Here is a 20296-nt window from a genome sequence, read left to right on the forward strand (position 1 = left end):
ACAAAAACTTGCATTTCCTCCTTTAACCTGGCAAAAAAAATTGCCTTCATAACTGATTCATTCAAAGAATATGTAAAAAGCAATTATTAACATTCACAAAATTTTAACCTAATAATAGGAAATAAAATTTGAGAGAGCAGTGCACATTAAGAAGTGAGAAACAAGAGGAACCAGGACTGAATATTTGTGTATACATTGAGTTTACAAGTATCAATTATGCTTTTGAAAAACAGGTACATACCAGAATTTCATTTCAGAAGTGAATATTGATTGTTCTGAGTACAAGTAGATCAGTGAAATTTGGATGAGTTTCAATACACATCTAGAAGTTACATTTACATATGTTGGAGAGTTGGTGGAATTTCATCCTGTTTCTTTTCCATGTATTTTTTCTTCTTGCAACTTTTCATGCAATGTGTGCAACATTTTTTTTCTCTTCATAACATATACATTTATGTAAATTGCAGGATACAACATTTTTGATAACGACACAAAAAGCAAATGAAAACCATTTTGCTATATAGCTTAAATCTAATATAATACGTAAAAGCAAATGAAAACATATATGTAATATAAGGATGCTAAAAAAGGATATGTGTTGCATCTAAAGCTTTAATTAATACACCATAAACCAAATATAATTGTATGTGTGTATTCTTTATAACTTGAAATAACAGTGCATAAGTATACAATACATGTAATTACATGTAAATGTGTATTCATTAAATTCTATTAAACATATTCTTTATTCTTTTAAAACATACATTCTAAAATTAAAGTTGATCTTATTTTTTCTGGATTTTCAAAATATATCAGGCAAATCTTTTAAAAGTAAGTTTTCCTCTCATTTGCTCTTTGCATGTCATTCAAAAATGATTAGTAATCAAGCAAACATTTCTAGAAACTGAAGATAACAAGCCAAAACAGAAATAATAAAACAACAGGTCAACGCCACAACGTTAACGTTAAATTCCACCAAACCTCGTCTTGACCATCATGTTGCGGCAATACCTCCCGCTCAGACGGCTTTGGATTTCTTCGCCTCTTCTTCTTGGGAGAACTGGTTTCTGCATCAACAACATCCTCTCTCTACAAAAACATGACACACCAAGCCATGCATATTAGGACACATGTATTTCAGGCTTTACTAGACAAACACCAAGATTTTAATGAAGCTCATTAGCTTCGACAACACATCTAAAAATATCATGCGAAATTTTGTGAACATGTATGCAATTACTATGCTCAGAGGAACACCAAATGACATGATTAAAGTATTGTTCACAATACTGCTTGAACTTTAGCTCATTCTACTGAGGAATTTAAAATTGTTGCAAGCACAACTAAGCACGTTTTATGGATACCTTAGAGTTTCTCCAGTATCTAGTTTCAGTGGCTACACTGATATAGAGAGCCAACAGAAGGGGTGGGTTGACAAACAGTGGCCAGTTTGAAGGTTCATGAAACTCCACAGACCAGGGTTTGCCACAATCTGTCTTTATGACTGCTGTTAATCCAAGAATCCTATAATTCAGAAGAACATTTTTTTCAATTAATAATACTAATTACCTCCATTTCAAATACATATTTACTATTTCTAATTATTTAATAGTTTCTCAAATATGTGTTATTACCAGTCAATAATTGAGTTCTGAAGCTCAATAAGGTCAGATTACAACACCAGAAGTATTTGTTCGTCAGAAACCCTTGATATCTTGACTTTGATCAACTGTGACTCAACAAGATAAACAGTATTCAAAATTGAAATTTGTTGAATGCCCATTATAAATTCATACTTCTAATATATGATACTACTAAATATTTCTGATTGAAAATGCTGAGCTTCAAGGTAGATATCTATTTTTAGATTACCTTGCCCATAGGGATGTTCTTGAAGGGAACCAGTCTTCTTGGAAAAGTTGCATTTGGTACAAATGAAGAAATAGCAAGTGTAGTCCACTCCATATTAAAACACAAATTCGGAATATAGAAAATTTCTTTCCTAGGCCTCGATATAATGACCACCATGTTGCAATATACAAAAAAGACAAAAAGTATGCAGCACTTGCTAAAGATGGTACAATAATGCCACATGCTGCTAAAAATAAAACGTCAATAAACTTCCCCACAAACAGTAAGAAGTTATGAAGTCTGCTGGCCCTCCTCCTTCGAGTGATGGATTGTAGGGAGGGGACGTCCTCGGAGCTTAGAGTGTCCCTGGATGGACTGAACACTTTGTAACACACAATGAACACAAGAATGGCAACCGCCAGGACAACCACATCCAGGACAACCAACCGCAGAATGTGAATAAACGGGACACCGTCCAGTCTGCAAACACCAAAATATCACAGTAAAGATGCATTATTGGATAAATTTTGTATCATTCAATTACACTGAGCATTTTAGATGCAAAATACATGTATTACTTAATATTAACAGTAATCTCTACAAATCTATTGTAAAATTACTGCAGTGTAAAATAAAAAATCTATGGTTGATATTCACAAAATACTGGTGCAAACATGTGACAAAATAATGTTGTACGTTTAAATGTATACGTATAACAATATACTGTAAACAAACTTTTATTCGGGTGCAAGAAATTTTCACACGTTTTGCAAGAGCAATGTTGGTGCAAGAAATTTTCGCAAGTTTCACAAGAGCCTTGACATTGCAAATATTTCTAGCCATAAACCAGACATTGCTGAATGGCTTTAAAAAACAACAAAATGCTTGACGCAACAATTTGTCGCCACAAACCAGTTTATCTCCAGTGTGCAAAATAGAGTTGTAGCAAATAAAAGTTGGTTTACAGTAGTTATCATTATTAAAAACATTAATCCAATACCTTTCAACAGCTATTAGCCTTGCAATTTTTTCATTGCTTGAACCTACAAATAAGTAAATTAGTGTTAAGTCAAGGAGTAGAGAGAAGAGAAAGATTCTGACATTGGTTTTGATCAGGGGTTAGCGCGAACGCAGACCCCCACACTAAAAAATTACGTGCCCGAGTAACCCGCATTTGGGGTTATCGCAGACTTCAGCCAAACCGGAGTGCAATGGTAAGGCCTCGATCTGGGGGAACCACCTTGCTGATCATGGTATCCCCTGCACCAGGTAAGTATGAATTGCTTGGTTCTGGAGAAGGCTTATATAGACTGTTTACTAAACTTCAATATCATGACAGACTATTAACATAGTACATTCAAAAATTCAATAATTACATAAATACAAAAAAAGATCAATACTTAAAAAATTATGTATAGGTGGAATGATATATGATATATATTATGGACTAAAAATCTAATTTCTATCAGTTTTATACTTTAAAGTATTAATTGTTTTGTAATCTTTATAATAATTTCACAGTAATCAATGTAGGAAAGAATTATCTCCCGTGTTTAAGCCATGGTCGGTGAAGTGTAAACCTCTTTGTTGTTATCGCTCAGTGAGAAATGCCTCAAGCTGTGTGCGTTTAGATAACTGATTACCAGCATAGAGATCTGGAGGTATAAACCCAACCAAGGAAAGATTATCATAATAAAGTCACATTTTCAAATTCATGGTCAAGTTTTCTACTATCAATCAAGAATTACAATCAATATCATCAAAATGTGATTTATTACTACAGCAAAGTTAATACCATAAAAATATTTCACCTTGCAAAATTATCTGTATAGTTTCTTTATGCAAATGAATAAAGTACAACTATGGGAAAAATAAACATTACTCTGAATTCATGGAAATCAGAGTGGAAGAGGATTAACAATGCACACGAATACATCTGAGTACTTACAACAATAGCCTTATTATATGTTTGTGCACTTGCTTAGTGTCCAGGCATTTCACAAATAACTTTTGTTTGTTAACTCAAAGATAGATTAAAATTACTATCAAACATGTAAAAAATATTTTCATTCAGATTAATACACGAAAGTGAAAATTTTTATTAAATCATATATATTTACATGTATTCAGAGTATCTCATTCAGTTCAAATCAACCTAGCTAGTACAGAACATGTCTTCAGCAAGTAACTGGCAGACCCTAATGTCATGGTTGAAAAGTCAGCTGCAATATCAGATGGCGTCATGCAATGACAACCCTGCCTTGTACTCACAGTTTGAGAAACTGTAACCATATGGCTCAGGAATGGCTGCCAGCACAATATGGAAAATAGCATGAGCTAATGTTGCCAAACCTCCCAGCACAATAAGAAGGATTAAGTATACACCGGTGATTCCTGAAATAAAAGCAGAAAATACTAATGAATGTTTTTATCTTTTGCTTTGGAACTCATAAATCTACATCTGAGTCAGTTCATCATGATAAAGTAAATATAATGTATCTTCTTCTATTTAACTGTTCATCAAAAAACAAAATCAAGATATCTTTCTATGTTAATTTTACTAATATATGTATTTGAAAAAATGTACACTATCTAAGGAACCACTATATTCACATTGTCTTATCAAGCCTGCAGAAATCTTTTTGTCACACAATTATTGAAAGTAAAGCCACAATAATTAATTCATTCCAATTTAACAGTACAAGCCATCCTGTTGTTTAACATCTGATGCATTGTATCGGCCATTCCATATATACATGGATTGACCCTAATACTGACCCTTGATAAATCAAAGACCTCCAATTATGAACAAGTTATCAAGTCTTTAAGCCTGCTAGAATAATTGCATAATCTAAAGCATGATACACCATGACCTTTGGTCATTAAATTCATCCTGTTCCAGCCATTATAACTGTGAGATCATACATGTATTGTAAAGGTTAGTTCATAGAGCTGGCAACTATAATGAATTATTGACAACACAGGGTTTCTGGCTGTCCAGAAGCAGCCTGCGTTATTTTGAGGTCCTACAGTTTCTTTGATGATATAATGAGATAATCTATAAAACATGGCAGCCAGTTGGTGCTCCACCAAATTAACTCCCAACTGTTGATTAAAATAAAGATACATAAAAAAAGTGCATCTATTCATTAACACTTGTGAGCAATGTTTTCTTTCTCTAGTGTTGTTTTAAATGTAAAGATACATTGCTCCTACTTGTTAATGCACTTTATATAAAGGATTTTCAGTTATTATTTTAAATAAGGCACATTTTAACTGATCTGCCATAAGTAAAACCAGTATGTGTTTTACTCTGACTGAGACTTGTGTAACCAGTTTATGTTGAATGTACATGCAGCTGTTGCCATTAAAAATAACAAGCGCATGATATGTATTACCGGTAGTAAAATATGCACGGCATTGCATAACTGTTATTTGCACATAAAATCTGAAAGAATGGGGGTTAGGATGCTATAGCAAAAGCACTCTACTACAGACCTGCACAATTCCTTTGTTGTTAACTTTTTGTGCTTTAGTGTGTTTTAGTAATTATCCAAATTATTTCTTGCATAATCACAACTCCAATTCAAGCAGAGAATGACAAGAATTTTTGAGAGGGGTGGGGTGGGAAAGAATTGATCCCTCATTCACTAAGTTCAAAATTCTTTTGGTGAATAAAATACAATGTAATATCCAAATACACATTATATAAACCTACAAAAATATTATTAATTTATTGGTAATTAGTTGATCCCTCATTCAGAAAGTTCAAAATTATTTCCTGTTTGTGAATAAAACAATCCAAATACACTTTATATAAACCTACCAATTTATTAGTAATCTTCTCAATCTATAAAAGATTTATCTACCAGTAAAAAAATATATACTGGGTATATATACTCACATTTTTTTTACAAAATTTACATTTATTGTTTCCATTGTACAAAAAATGGATTCACAACTGCAAAAGGTGTGAATTGCAGGCCAAGAAATATATGCCAATTGTTGACATTTAACAAACTAACAAATCTCCCCCCCCCCCCTCCAAAAAAAAAAATATATATAAATTGCAATCATTAATTTTAGATCCGCCACATATGAGCAAATCCGATTAAGAGCTCAGAGTTTCCATACCAACCAATAGTAAAGACAATATTTTTATTGAATTACGATTACAAAAAAATCAATGCTTACACAATAACCTCTGCAAACTGTGAAAAAAAAGGTTGCCCCGAGCTGAATAAGTTACTGAAGCAGAACCGGTCTCCTTGCAGCTACAGCACCTATAGTGCGTCTACAGATTATTCCTGAGTCCATGATAATTAGAATCAGGTATCATAGGATGGCAACAGATTGAAATAAACAGACATCAAAGGATCGAGTCCTTAAATCATCAGAGGAGCCTCAATATTAAGACTGCCTCCCAGTATAAGCAAAAACTGCAACCGTGGGAAAATATTGTTTTATGGAAATGTAAAAATATGACTATTGTAATTCTCTAAAAATAACACTGTCCAATAGCAATGTATATCTTTGTATTTTCCAGCCAGTCAACTAAAATACGTACATGCTGATATATTAAAATACAGATCCTCCTTCTGAGGAACTATATCAATGAAGTTAATAAACACACTGCAGCATGCAGCACCTGTTGCATGTAAAGTTTTACCTCTCACTGTCAGAGCACTTGGTGCTGGAATAAGTGGAAGTCCCAACAGGAACAACAAATACAGGAATGACACAAGGTTGTACCTTAGGGCACATCCTAAAAGAAGAAAAAAAAAACATTCTTGATTTTTTTTATTTCCAAAACAACTTCAAGGTTATACATTTAGAATTACAATAAAATAGTTTGATGTCTTTGAAAGTAGTCTAATTTTTTTATCGTAGTTTTAATATATACCAGGAATGTCACTGGTAATTACATGTACAACAATAGGGACTTAAACTACTACAGGGCCACTTTGGATATTATATATAAGTTCAAGTTCAAGTTCAGTTTATTTGCTCAAACCAAATAATTTGGTACAAGAGGAACAAACATATAATACACACAAATACAAATTGATGCCATATTGATGGTGTTGTGACATTGACCTTCATTGGTCATGTGACTCCTCCAAGTAGAATTAGGACAAACCCTCAGGTCATAAACAACCTTTGTGACAAAATTAATTAAGATACAGAAAAATCCATGTGCTAGTCTATTTTTTTTCCATGATGATGCCCTGTCAATTTATAAAAGGCATCTTGTAATTGCCATTTTATTTCTGTATACTCTAAGAAACAAACTTTAGCTAACAAGCATTGTCTCGAGCCATGATCCAGATTTTATACAGTTCTTCCCAAACCATGGCTGTTTGAATGCCTAAATCATCAAAATCTGGAATATGCACACCTACATGCAAGATGTCATTTTTAACAATTGAGAATAATTGTTTACTTGCAAGCAAATGAAAATTGCATGAACCATATATATATTACAGAAGTTCTCCTTAATATGGTCTTCTCCTTCTCTTAAGTTATATTTATTGTTGACAAATTATACAGTGTTCCATTATTCTTCAGTGTATTTTGAAAAATAGGAACTTTTTTCGATTACCATTAAATGACAGTAGAAACGCTATACATGTAAATTGTGATTGCAATCCAGTCCAATTATTACTATTTTATAAGGGATTATATAAGAGAAAACTTCTGATGTGGAATATGTGTGGGTGTATATGTTTACCTGCTAGGAGAACTACTGGCAATAAGAGTCTGAACAGCAAATAGCTGATATACCTGGCAACTTTAGATGACATAATCTGAAAAAATGGAAAATATATATAGATTTCATTGTAGTATATACCAATGACAAACGATTTCAGAAAGCTTGATCGCTTTGATAATATCTGATAATCATCAAAGTACGAATGACAACGCCTTAATTTCGTTGATGTCGCCAATCATTAATGATGGCGTTTTATAGCATACGATATATATTGTTTACAACTGTCACCTCTTGATAATCATGTGACTCAACATTTCTTAAGGCTAAAACATCTGTATTTCCTATAACACTTTAGAACCCTTACCTCGTTGTAGAGACTATTCCCAATAAAGTTACATCGCTATCATTAATGTACGTAACGTTGTAAGCATGTGTTCTTCTTGATGTTCACAGTATTTTCGCATCATCTGCTTCTGTTCGTACCCAGCGCCATCTATCGTTTCGAAAGTAAAAGCGGAAGTAGTAGTACCAGAAGGACGTTTGTTTACATGTTGATATGATAATTTTTCCTCATTTTTTCTAGGTAGTTTAAAACGTTCGTGAAAAGCTTAATTATAAGATAATCATTTTATGTGAGTAAATTTCCTTGTCAATTTTGGGCCTAACCACAATTCTCGTAACCATTATCTAGAGCTTTATTATATTATAACGTTATTGTTTATATAGCTTTTAAGCTACTTCATTTTGTCACAATACTGTAAAAAGGTAAATTAGTGGTTACTGGTTAGGTATATTTTCAGGAGAAACGCCCAACTGTAAGATTTTAAAGAGAAAAAAATTGAGCAGATCTGCATTTTTTGGAGCTTCGGGAGAGGGGGCCAGGTCCTTTCTAAGTTTAGACCTTTGCCAATGCTAATGTTTTAGATAGTGTATATGGATCACATATATACATGTAACCATGTGTTTATTAAGTGACTTTTCTTTTCCCATTAAGATTTTTAAAACATTTTTAGAGGGGAAAAGTGCTCTTTACCAGTTTGGGAGTATTGAAAATAGACAATGCATGTAGTCCCTACATAAAGATACAGTACCAATCAGACCCAACCTAACAGAAAGTAAACCCCAACTAAACCTTGGGTTTACTTTCTGGGTTTACTTGGGGTTTACTAAAGTGGACCCAGAGTAAACCCAAAGTAAACCCAGAGTGGACACAGAGAGTAAACCCAGTCAGAAGTACATGTATACCCCTGAAAGCAGACGCTTACAGTGTATTCGGAATATACAATGGGTAGGAATTACAGGCAGTAGGATGGTAAGATAAAATACTAGTCTGCTTCACACTTCAGTGCATACAGTTGACCTCAAAAGCAATTTCAAAGTAAACCCAAAGTAAACCCCGAGTGGACCCAAATTTTCAAAAAGTAAACCCAGAGTAAACCCCAAATAAACCCAAAAAGTAAACCCGGGGTTTAGTTGGGGTTTACTCTGGTGTTAGGTTGGGTCTGATCGGTACTGTAGGATGTATTTCTGATGATTTATAGGATATTTTTTATGTAGTGATTCAAAATTTCATTGCAGAAATGGCCCGACAGCTGAGTACCTCATTTTCTGACCTTCTTCTCTGTGCCATGGCATTCTATGTTGCATATGAGTGGCACAGAGTGGGTAGAATAAAGGCAGTAGTTGGAATTTCAATACAAGGCACTGCAGCATTTTTGGGTATTTTTCGCTTTGCCATGTCAAAACCAGAGGGTGGGATTATCTACAAATGTCACAAATTCATGTCCTGGTTAGCTGCAGGTGCTGGAGTTCCTCTCATCGCCATGGAGTTTTGTGCAAAATATGGATCAGCAATGCTGGCAAACAAAATCGCAATTTTCTTGCTTGCTGTGATTATTGTTGCAGCCTTCCTTCCACCAAAAACTCAGGAAGTGGCTACCCAGGCAGCAAGTGGGTTCTCAATGCTTGTCATCCTTATTCTTAGCTTCAGCAACAAGAACTACTTTGGGCTTGGAGCAGGGCTTACTTATGTTATTGCTGGTCTAGTCCTTAGCTCTGAAGGCTCCATTTTGGGATTTCCAAATGTGGATTGGCTGCACTATGCATTGATAATTGGAAATTATTTATTCCTTAGGTCTATTTAGGTGCATTCATACTGTGTGTAGAATTTTCTTAATGTTTTACAGTACTGTTTGGAACAGAAGACAAATTCAGTTGATGTTTAGGATTTTTTTATGATAGACATTTAGTTCCTTACTCTTCACTGGCTGTTGTCAAATTCCATTATGTAATAGATGTAGCTGCTGAATGTGATAAATGTGAAAATTTTTGGCAGCAAATGCAAATTTATTTTCAGTTTTCTATTCATAAACTTTCATCTGTATTTTTGCTGTTACAAAGAAATATTCTTAATAGTATGATTTAGTTTTTTTTCCCTGATGTAATGTTTTTAATTATGTACAAAGTCGGATTCATTTTTCATCATGGACCAACATTTTATGATACTACTCAGGGAAGTGGTATGTTTTGTACTGTTGTACAAATATAAATAAGAGCCATGCAAAAAATGAACATTTGAATGAACATTATATCATTCATTGTATAGGATATCTAAGTTTTTTTTAAAAATCAAATCATCTTTTTGTACAGCATTAATAATGAATCATCAGAAATCTATATATTTGATATGTTTTCAATGTATTTGATATATATATGTACAACACCCTTCTCCTATGTTCTGTAAGACTACATTATTTTCCCTGATGGGTGTAAAGTTGGAATGTGTTTTTATTTTATCATTTCAAACTATATACTGCTTTGATATTGTCATGTAGATACTAGTCAATATGCTGTGCCATCATGGAATATGTTTTATATGGCAAAAAACAATATTTGAGCATGTGGTGTGATCTTTATACATGTACTCACTGATCATATGAAATGTACCATCAGAAAAATTATCTCAAAATTGGGCATTCTCTTGTGCACACATGTACACATTTTTTCCAATGCCAATAAATAGACTGATCATAAGTATTGGAATATATTTTGATAGCATTTTCAGTGTTAAAAAATGAATGAAACCATTTTAGATATTTTTTTCAATAACAGATGTGTTTTTCAGTTTAGGAAGAGGGGGAGGGGTGGTAATTTGTTAAGTGATTCAATGTTGTTTAACTCTCAGAAATGAATGTAAGACACAAGAAATGTGCGTTTGTTATTGTTAAGTGTACATGCAAGTTAATTTCTTCAGTTTATACTGAGATGTATTATCTGTGACCGTCAGAATAATTTTTTGTTTGATTTTGTACATTAAAATAATGTGTGGTTTAAATTTTTTTCAAATGACTGTCAGACAATGTACATATCATATGTATGTACCAGGTACTATATATTATATTGTTTGTGGTTTTGTAAAAATATTGTGTATTGTGTGTCGTGCTTGTGAAATACATGTATGATGTACAAGTACATTACTTAAATAAAGAGTCAAAAATACGCAAAATAAAATTTGTCTGCAGTATTCATTTGCATAGAAAAACCTGTGTTAGGCCACACCAATAGAATTTCTTGTTCCTATTTCCTATCTTGTTCTGTATTTCTGACATCCAATGAAAAAAAAAAACCGAGCGGCGAGCAATTTAAAAATAGTAAAATAATTTTTTATTGTAGGCAAAATTTTTAGGCAGTGAAAAACATTTTAAAGTACTTTCATCCATAGCCTATATTTCCAAAAATTGCAAATATAGGTTATGGAAAAAATACTTTAAAAAGAATAAAAATTGTAAAAATCACTACTGATCTCAATTAATGACTTGGACATCACTTAACTAGTACATGTACCACTTACTGATACAATCCTTGAATTGAGTTTCTTTGTCTTTCAATGTCAAAGCAGGCTGTATTTTCTGTCTCTTAGAGGCTAACCTTTGTTGTCATATTCCTCACCCACTGGGTTCCTGTTAGTCATAGGATATGCAGTGATAGTGAACTTAATTTCTTATTCAGAGGTTAAGGTCTAAAAAAGTCCTCAAAAATGTTTTTTTAATTACTAGTAAGAGTGGGGTCAACATCTCAATGTGATTACCGGTAAGTATGTTTAATAAGTGTAAGCTATATAACGGTATATCGCCAAAAACATAAAGAACTATATATGATAAGAGTTAAATTTGGCCCCCATAATTCAACATTATTTAAAGTGTTTCAGGTACAATAAAATGTTATGTTATAATTTAGAGGAGATGATATAAAATATATTTTTCACATATTTGTTCGATTTCTTTGCACCCACTTGCAGTATATGACGTCAGAAATGACGCTATTTCTATAATTCAATAAAAATCAGTCAAAAATTGACATTTTTCTCATCTTTTTACAAATGGGAAATATAGAGCACATGCTTGAACCAGGCCAAATTTTTTGTCACTTATTAGACTTGGCTAGATACATCTCTGATTAAAATATTTTGTTGGTTCAAGCATGCGCTCTATGTTTCCTGAAAGTAAAACTCTTTGAAAACAAGCTTTTTTATGCCAAAATGCAAAAATGGCGGGAAAAGGTTGTCTTTACAATGCCGTATTTCTAAATTGTTGGCACTTGAATCAAAATGAACATTAAGTTAAAACATCACATATATAGCTGTACAAAGAAAACAAAGAATTACAGTAAAATAATGATATTCCTTTTAGGGGGCCATTCTAGGCCCATACCATATATAGTCCTTTGCGATTATATGCCAAATATAATTTGTATGAAAAAAATACGGTTACATGAAAAACTACCAATAACGATTGTAAAACTTTGGGACAGAATAAAAAACCATTTTAAACATAGTTTTTTTTTCATATGAGAAGCAAAGTTTAAAGACAGAATATCTGATTTTGTATCGGAGCTGCGCAATTTTCTGTCAAACTATACTTCAACATTCTAATGTATAATAAATTATCAATATTATAGTTCAAAAGAGATTTGTTTAATTTCAAAATAAAATCTTACACCCGAGACTTGATATTTGATTTAAAGTTAACGGATGTTTATAGGTTAATTATCTATATTTAAATTAACAGCTATAAAATACAGTTTTCAAATGGCATGGTCCGACATAGTTTCTCTCGGAACTATAGTGAAGGATTGTAGATTATCTAAGAAAAATCAAGCTATGTAACATTTTTAATACCTTAAATAATGAATAGCTTTGAAAAGAAAGAAATATATTATAGAAAAACTTTGATTCTCCTCTCTACTTTTATTTACAAATTACGGAAAACGATTTAGTAATATGTTAGGGTTTTCAAAATGATTTTCTATTTTACGGACTATTTTACTTATCAGTGACTAGAGATCCTCCATGACTGTTTTTTCTTATTGCTCTTCATTTATAGACATATTCATCAATATTCATTCATTCATTTTACTTATTTAATCACGCCTTCATATATCATGCTGATGACTTATTAATCTATTTGTCAATATAAGAAATCCTTTTTCTACATGTTAATCCAGGGACGTATGTACTAACTTTGTCCTGGCTGTTAGTATTACTATATACGTCCCTGGTTAATCTAAGGTTTTGATTTTCTAGCTTTTATCGTTTGCTGTTAAATCTCTTTTCGACAACTTGCGCCAGAAATTTAGATCCGTTCCTGATGACGGAAATTGCCGAGTTGTAACGATCGATTTCGTTGTTTTCCGAATATGGTAACCAAAATTTGTTATGCAGTGACCTTTCGTGACACGTGTAGCGATTGGCTGACTATGACGTCAGTGAAAGTCCGGGTTCCTGGTCGAAACGTCAACAAACGCAAAACGTAAACAAACGAGATGGCTGACATTCCAGGCCCTTCAACTCTCGTCTTGCAAGATGAAAATTGCAACAAGGAAAACCTTGACACAAATTTTGAGCCCGAGAGGAAAAAATTAAAGACTGAAATTAACTTGAAAGAGAAAGACAATAAATTGGAAGATCGACTGAGTGGAATCCTCTGCTGCGCAGTATGTCTCGATTTGCCAAGGACTTGCTTCCAGGTACTTGCCCCTAAATATTGCATCATGTTATTAAAGAGACTAAAATAGCAATGTTGCGTTTGCGAAATATTTAGTTTATGTGATTATTGATATCTGACTGATATTTACGCAGAGCTTTTTATGAGATTGTGATGCACAGTAAGTTAGTGTAGAAATACATTTTTGATACTTAAAAAGATATGCATTATACACCTCATTGTGCATTAAAATCATCGAAAAGATATTATAATCGATATGTGCTAAAATTAGGATTTATTGGACAAAAAACTTTGGTGCATAAATTCACACAAATATTTGACCAACTGTCAGCTGGTGACCTGTTTATAACCTTCAGCTGTCAGAAGGGTGTTGAATCACGTGAGCTAGGTCAGCTGATCCGAGGGGCTTGGCAACATGCCATGCATATTATATATTATGCAAACTTGTCATGCATATTTCATAAACACTTTTTGTAGTAGATTTATCCTTTGACACAAAAGTTTTTGTCCATTTCTGCATATATTCAGTTTGCATGCAGTTTATTAAAGGAATACCAATTAATATAGTGGATACAAAAATTGAAAGGTGTTTGGTTCATAGGAGTTTACATTTGTATATTGTATTAACAGACCATTGTAGAGCTAAAAGCAGTAGAAAATATAACAGGCTAGCTTGCTCTGGATGATAAACTAGAAATTGAATGTGCAGATGTAACTATATACATTGCCACAGAGTTCTGGAATAATTAATACATTGTTGTATTTATTATATATCATACCACAAAATGAATGGACTTCATGTACTGGTAATTCCTTACAGATGTGTTATATTTACATTCCTGTCAATAATCAACTGATGCTAGGATTTCTTACTCAAGGTTTATCTAAGAAAATTATTAATGCAACACAATAGAACATCTTATAATGTCTCATAAGGCTGCTCTATGGCCCCCTTGCAGTGATCAGTTGATCTCTTTATCTGTCTGCATCAGCCCTCATATGTTTAAATATCTTTTCTCTCCTCTTGGCCAAGTCTGACTCAAACCTCGATCAGCCACAGAGTGTCTTTGGGTTAGAAGTGCAATGTCTACGCCAAAAATTAAATGAAGTCATAGCAAATCTATTGCAAAAGCTTTGTTTATAACAAATCTCCTTTCCCTTTGACCTACTCTGGTTTATACTTCTATCAAAGAGTGCCAGTGCGTACTGCGTAAAGTAACTTTGCAGTGACTTCAGCTCTGGTTAAAGTCATAGTAATTATTCTTCTCCATACTACATTTTCTCTCCCCTTGGCCCACATAACTCATACTTCTACAAAAGATTGCTTGTAAGAAAAGGACACACTTTCCTTGAGCAAAGTCTCCTGGAGAAGTCAAGGACATAATTAACAATCTATGTGAAAAGTCATCATCCAGACAGCATTATCTCCCCTTGGGCCAATCTGGCCAAAACTTTTTGTCAAAAGGTTGCCAGTGGGTAAAGAGTTTTGCAGTGACATTGAAAAAGCATTGGTCTCCATGAAACTTCTTTCATAAATGTTTTCTTTTTTCATCCAAATGTAATTGAAACTTCCTCCAAAGAGTGTTCTTAGTAAAAAGTATGCTATGATCTTAATCTGAGTCTAGGTTGAAGGCCAATTAGGCAGACATATCAGTACATGTACCTGGTAATTTATAAATGTCTTGTCCAGAGCATTTTTTCTTTCTCCTTTGTCTTAATAATCTCACTCATACCTCACTCATAAAGTGCTTGTACATGTAAGTAATAGATATATGCAACAGAATTGTACCAGGTTCCAAGGTTAAAGGTCAAGGTTAAAGCACTGTCAAAGCAGAAGGTATTTTATAACCCTGATGTCCTTTATCAATGCAGATAGTTGCCATCTCAATGAAGTCAAGTTTGATCTTTTTGTCTGATGTAAATGATTTATACATATACATTGTATTATAAATTATTATATTTTGTTATTTTACAGTGCACCAATGGACACTTGATGTGTGCAGGATGTTACAACCATCTCCTTGCTGATGCCAGACTGAAGGATGAGACAGCAACTTGCCCCAACTGCCGCTGTGAGATCAACAAGAACTCCTGTACACGGAACCTAGCAGTGGAAAAGGCTGTATCAGAGCTCCCGAGCCTGTGCCAGTACTGCAGTTGTCAACTACCCCGCAATCAAGTAGACCACCACCAGAGGGAGCTCTGTCTTGAGCGGTGAGTCCACATGTATGCTTAACATAGCTTCTGGGGTATGTTTAGCATACATACACCGTAGTTAAGGTTTGGTTAGGGCCCCTGAGAGAAACCACTTGAGCGGGACTCGTCTAGCAGGCAGACGGCACCCGAGCGGGTGATTTTTGCTCACCTCTTGTTAGCTCATGTTTTAATAATTGGACAAAACACTTTTATCTTTTGTTCCTGTCCAGGCGTGCTTGGAGTTCATGGGTTCACAGTGTCATTGGAGCTCAACGTTGGAGAAATTATGTTGACCACAGTCACTCAACGTAATTATAGCGGCAAGTATCTTAACCATCTAGATCTTTCCATGGTCCAAGATCTTAAAAATTGCATGCTCATGTTCAGGTTACAAGGTTGAAACTAAAAGTTTGTTTAATGAATCCCCTTTGTCATCAAGGCTTCCAGCATTTTTTTCAAGCTGATTTTCAAGTTTTGTCGCCACTTCAAAATCTGCTTTCAGGTTGTTAATTACTTTTCTTAAAACAGTTTAATGCTGATCGCTAAGAATGAGCTGTTGTCCTTGTGGTATATGCTATACTTCATGTGGGTAATAAAGTTAGATGCATTCCTAATAGAAGTACTCAAAGTTCATAGCGCTGCCAAACTTGTAAATGTATTTGATTTTTAACAATTCTAATTAAGTTAATAGTTTCACATAAACCTACATTGCAAGAATTTGTCATCCTTTTGATAGCATCAATGAGAAATTGACCCTTTTTGGTCTGAAATAAGCATGTTCTTCTCAAGACCTTTAGAGTTCATTCACCAAACTTGCCTAAAGCCATAACGATATACGTGAATTTTAAACATGCAGCCAGGACATAGTTGTTGTGATGAAAATTGTTCAGTAAAAAGCTTCAAGATATTAGCTGTCAGTTAATAGCCCTGTTGCATCATCAGTGTAAAAAATATTCCCATTCTTGTTCTCAGAAAGTCATTCAGGTGAGCAATGTGGTCCCCTGCAAGGCATTTGAAATAAGGTTTAGCAAATGGGACTTTTGATGTGGCCAGGTGATCTAAATTGGGGTATGCAATAAATACAAAAGCAGGTAAAAAGACATTTTTAAAATACTGTTTCCAAATATACACGCTGATTGGCCCATTCGAAGTGGAAGTGTTTAGTAAGATATTCTTAATGCCCAAATCAAAGTCTATTAAACAAAATGTTCTATCTATTCCTATCTGTCCTTCCTGTCTTAGATTTGTTTTTTAAATGATGTAGTGTTAAACCAAGGACCATCCCAGCTGCATTCTTCTAAGTAAGGTATTACAAATGTAATAACAAACATGGAACTTAAAATCAAGGAACCCTACACAAGCAAATGGAGGATACCCAAACCAAACCTAAGTTGTGATTGTTGTGTCATGGGAGAGTGCGTGTATAAAGACAGTTTCCATGGTGATTTCCATGAAGAAGAAACTGTACAAAGTCAGCCGGTGGAACACTAAAATGTGGATTAATCATGTGGAGAATAGTGAAAAACAAAATGTTGTCATTCTTGTGGTGGATTAATGTTTACTGTCAAATCATAATTATGACACATACTGTATTCCATGAATGGATGTATACTTTATAATTAAGGAAACTTTACTTGTTAATCACAATGATATTTCAGGTGGTTTCTTTATAAAATTTAGTTTTTTACTTGGGATATCTACACACACCCCAGACAGGTACGTATACTAATCAAACACCTCTCTTTCTTGCAGATATTAGAATGTTATTCATCTTTTTGGTCCATCTTCTCATCTGAAAGTTGCTATATTTCTAGGCACACATGTTGTAAATACTCAAGAATTGGTTGTCCTTGGCAAGGACCTTTTCATGAGTTGGCCAGCCATGAGCAAAGCTGCATCCACCCAAACAAGTCTGGGGATGACATCATGAATGCTCTTTCATTGGTCGATAAGCAAAAGGAGGAGGAGCTGAGAGTCTACAGCAACCTCTACTGTCTTCTCTCTTATGAGAAAGTCACCTTTAATGGTAATTCTGAACTTAAAATTCATTTAGTTCATTTTTTTGAAATTCATAAAAAAATGAAAGTCTTTAAATACATATATTCATGAATTCAGATAAATTTTTATTTTCTCCATTTAAAATTGAGTCTTTGTTGTTATGTCAGATTTGCAGCTGAAACCTTACAGAACGGATGACTTTATCACAAGACTGTACTATGAGACTAGCAGATTTTCTGCCTTTAACCATCAGTGGGTCATCAAGGCTCGCATCAACAATGACAAGCCCACTCAGTCCGTCACACGGTCAATGTCATATCAACTCGTTCTCAAGGGCAAGGTCACCAATCCCATTCAGCTGAAGTTCATCGCACTCAAGGGTCCATATGGGGACATGAAGGTCAACCCAGCAATCTACATGTTTGAGTTCTCACCAGAAAATGTGGAGACTGAGTATTTCGACCTTCCCATTGTCAATTCATTAGAGTGCAACAAACTGCTTGCCTCCAAGACCATTAATTTGAGAGTTATCATGGTCCATTTACAGTGATCCTAACACTTGTGATCAGAAGTATATAACCATTACAGTACTGATACATACACTGGAATCTCTTGTTGTTCTAGTTCATGTACCATAAAATTCACTTTGAAATATATGAACTTGAAGTATTACATATTATCTGATGATGTATGTTATGAGTACCGATAGATTTGAATTTTAAAAAAAATGTGAGAATTTCATAGTGAAAATTTCATACTCAAAATTATCTAGTCAATATTAAGAATAAGTAATTCGATTTTTAGTCATCATAAAATGGAATTTATCCTTGTGTTATTTTAAATAGAGCTTTTAAGAGTTTGTCATACTTTTTTTTTTTAATTAAGAAATATTTTCGCTATCTTCATTTGTCATCATTTCGCTTTTTGTATATGTACTATGTACTGTATAGGTAAGACAAACGGGTAAGCCTTTTTTAAATTTAATTGCGGATGCAGATTTTATTATCTGTACTTGCGTGTAAATAGCATAACATTAGTGTATAATACATGTATGCATCTTTTTGCCATTAGATTGCATACAAGTATTAGGTAGTTTCAGTTTTCAATAGGAAATAACAAATATAATACACATACATGTACGTATATTTGTGTTAACAATAATGTAAGTTAAATTGACATGTCAACAGATTTCTTGTTTGTTTGTTTTTTTGGTGGAAGTTTAACCTTTCCTTGTTTTGTTTTCTGTTTTTGTTCACCTTTATTTATTATCATAGAAGTGATAGAAGAGAATTCCATTTCCATTTGTATTGAACTACACCATTGTCATGCTTCTTGCTCCCTCTGAACTTCATAAAATACAATCGTAGGTTGGGGTGGATTATTTTGGTAGAATTACATTTGTCTATTTAATAATATCCATTTTGTTTTGAACTAAAATGTAAAATCCAAAATATTATCAAAGCTTTCCCTTTTAAAAAATCATGGAGAGTATTGCAGGTTTCTAAAATATTATTAGATATACACTTGTTTTGCATTAACTGCTTACTGTATTATTTGAGATGAGGAGTAAATAGAATGACCATGCTTATCTTTTTTTTCTTTTTTCTTTTTACCTTTTTTAAAACTTAATATTCTGATTACAATACCAAATGCTGTGAAAAATATACATTGAATAATCTAAAAATAATAGCAAAATTTTCCTAGAAGCAACAATAATCCCATAAATTCCACATAACTTAATATTTGGATTACAATACAAAATGTTGTGAAATATATTACATTGAATAATTTAAAGATAATAGCAAAATTTCCCTAGAAGCAACAATAATCCCATAAATTCCACAAGATAATGTATGCATATGTTTTGTAAATGTTGGATGAATAGAAATGAGAAAATTTTGACATGTTCAGATTCCTCAATTTTTTTTCATTGTTTCATTGTTAACAATACAATTATGTAAATGTTGCTAATTATTCATGTAAATGCTAATGTTTACTTGTATGTTAGAATAGAATTTAAACCAATTGTTAATCATGTAAACTTTGACAAATTTTACTGAGTAAATTTATTATAAAAACTGAAATAGAACATTCCCTGTTATAGAGGTCTCCCAAATGAATTCATGTGTTCTGCCTCTTCATATAAATTGTTTCCAATTGAGTAACATCATAATTTATGATGTGAGTACTTGAAGATTTTAAATTTTTCCTGAACATTTGTTTTAAACGGATTGTGTAAAACAAACATAAATATATAAATACTTTAAATTGTAATTTTAAGTTTTTTGTTTGTGAAGTCTTTGTATATTTGTCTCTCTCCAGTTGTTACATAAAACAGTTCGGAATAAAGGAAAAAGAAGAATACCATCAATTGTTCTTCACGAGTTTTCTTTAGCCTGGTTATGTGATATCTGAATCGTTGATGATTTAAACGCGGATCAATTGATCGTTTATTTATAATACATGTATGCATGTACATAATGAATTAATCACGATATCGATGAGAATAAGATATTTGGATGTACACCTTTACCGA

General features: G+C 33.2%; 3 protein-coding genes and 1 non-coding gene across 19 annotated transcripts in view; 2 read left to right on the top strand and 2 right to left on the bottom strand.

Moving 5' to 3' along the window:
* The window catches only part of LOC128187932 (piezo-type mechanosensitive ion channel component 2-like), a 46090-nt gene extending 38027 nt beyond the window's left edge, over window positions 1–8063 (bottom strand). For 12 of the 15 annotated variants that reach the window (XM_052858630.1, XM_052858638.1, XM_052858637.1 and 9 more), the window contains exons 1-8: window positions 7929–8063; window positions 7583–7658; window positions 6521–6616; window positions 4123–4245; window positions 2852–2894; window positions 1873–2331; window positions 1365–1524; window positions 982–1089 (exon numbers count right to left, since the gene is read on the bottom strand). In XM_052858630.1, coding sequence (XP_052714590.1) covers window positions 982–1089; window positions 1365–1524; window positions 1873–2331; window positions 2852–2894; window positions 4123–4245; window positions 6521–6616; window positions 7583–7655 — 1062 coding nt within the window. In that variant the 5' untranslated portion in view covers window positions 7656–7658; window positions 7929–8063. Of the gene's footprint in view, window positions 1–12; window positions 28–981; window positions 1090–1364; window positions 1525–1872; window positions 2332–2851; window positions 2895–4122; window positions 4246–6520; window positions 6617–7582; window positions 7659–7928 lie in introns of all 15 variants that reach the window. The other 3 variants (XM_052858626.1, XM_052858629.1, XM_052858636.1) reach the window with 3 other exon arrangements.
* LOC128190929 (U1 spliceosomal RNA) lies at window positions 2965–3128 on the bottom strand. The gene has a single exon (XR_008244406.1). It is a non-coding gene; the product is annotated as a U1 spliceosomal RNA (small nuclear RNA).
* Window positions 8064–8065: 2 nt separating the features above from the next.
* LOC128187934 (uncharacterized) lies at window positions 8066–11074 on the top strand. Of its 2 annotated transcripts, none has more exons than XM_052858640.1 (2): window positions 8066–8147; window positions 9143–11074. In XM_052858640.1, exon 2 carries the CDS (start codon window positions 9145–9147, stop codon window positions 9706–9708), a length of 564 nt encoding a protein of 187 aa, XP_052714600.1. In that variant the 5' UTR covers window positions 8066–8147; window positions 9143–9144; the 3' UTR covers window positions 9709–11074. The 2 variants fall into 2 exon arrangements, with proteins under 2 accessions (XP_052714600.1, XP_052714601.1); XM_052858641.1 differs by having other exon boundaries at window positions 8078–8196.
* A 2254-nt stretch (window positions 11075–13328) lies between these two features.
* Window positions 13329–20131, top strand: LOC128187936 (zinc finger TRAF-type-containing protein 1-B-like). Its single transcript, XM_052858643.1, has 4 exons — window positions 13329–13588; window positions 15542–15780; window positions 17577–17788; window positions 17928–20131. The coding sequence occupies exons 1-4, from the start codon at window positions 13385–13387 to the stop codon at window positions 18308–18310; spliced, it is 1038 nt and encodes a 345-aa protein (XP_052714603.1). The 5' UTR covers window positions 13329–13384; the 3' UTR covers window positions 18311–20131.
* The last annotated feature ends 165 nt before the right edge of the window (window positions 20132–20296 follow it).

This window comes from Crassostrea angulata, chromosome 6 (genome assembly GCF_025612915.1).
Source record: "Crassostrea angulata isolate pt1a10 chromosome 6, ASM2561291v2, whole genome shotgun sequence".
Lineage (NCBI taxonomy): Eukaryota > Metazoa > Mollusca > Bivalvia > Ostreida > Ostreidae > Magallana > Magallana angulata.

Excerpts from the sequence above, each read along its gene's own strand:
- LOC128187934 (XM_052858640.1), top strand. The coding sequence starts at position 9,145 with ATGGCCCGACAGCTGAGTACCTCATTTTCTGACCTTCTTCTCTGTGCC.
- LOC128187936 (XM_052858643.1), top strand. The coding sequence starts at position 13,385 with ATGGCTGACATTCCAGGCCCTTCAACTCTCGTCTTGCAAGATGAAAAT. Across the intron at positions 13,589-15,541 it reads TGCCAAGGACTTGCTTCCAG|TGCACCAATGGACACTTGAT; the intron begins GTACTTGCCCCT and ends GTTATTTTACAG. Across the intron at positions 15,781-17,576 it reads AGGGAGCTCTGTCTTGAGCG|GCACACATGTTGTAAATACT; the intron begins GTGAGTCCACAT and ends CTATATTTCTAG.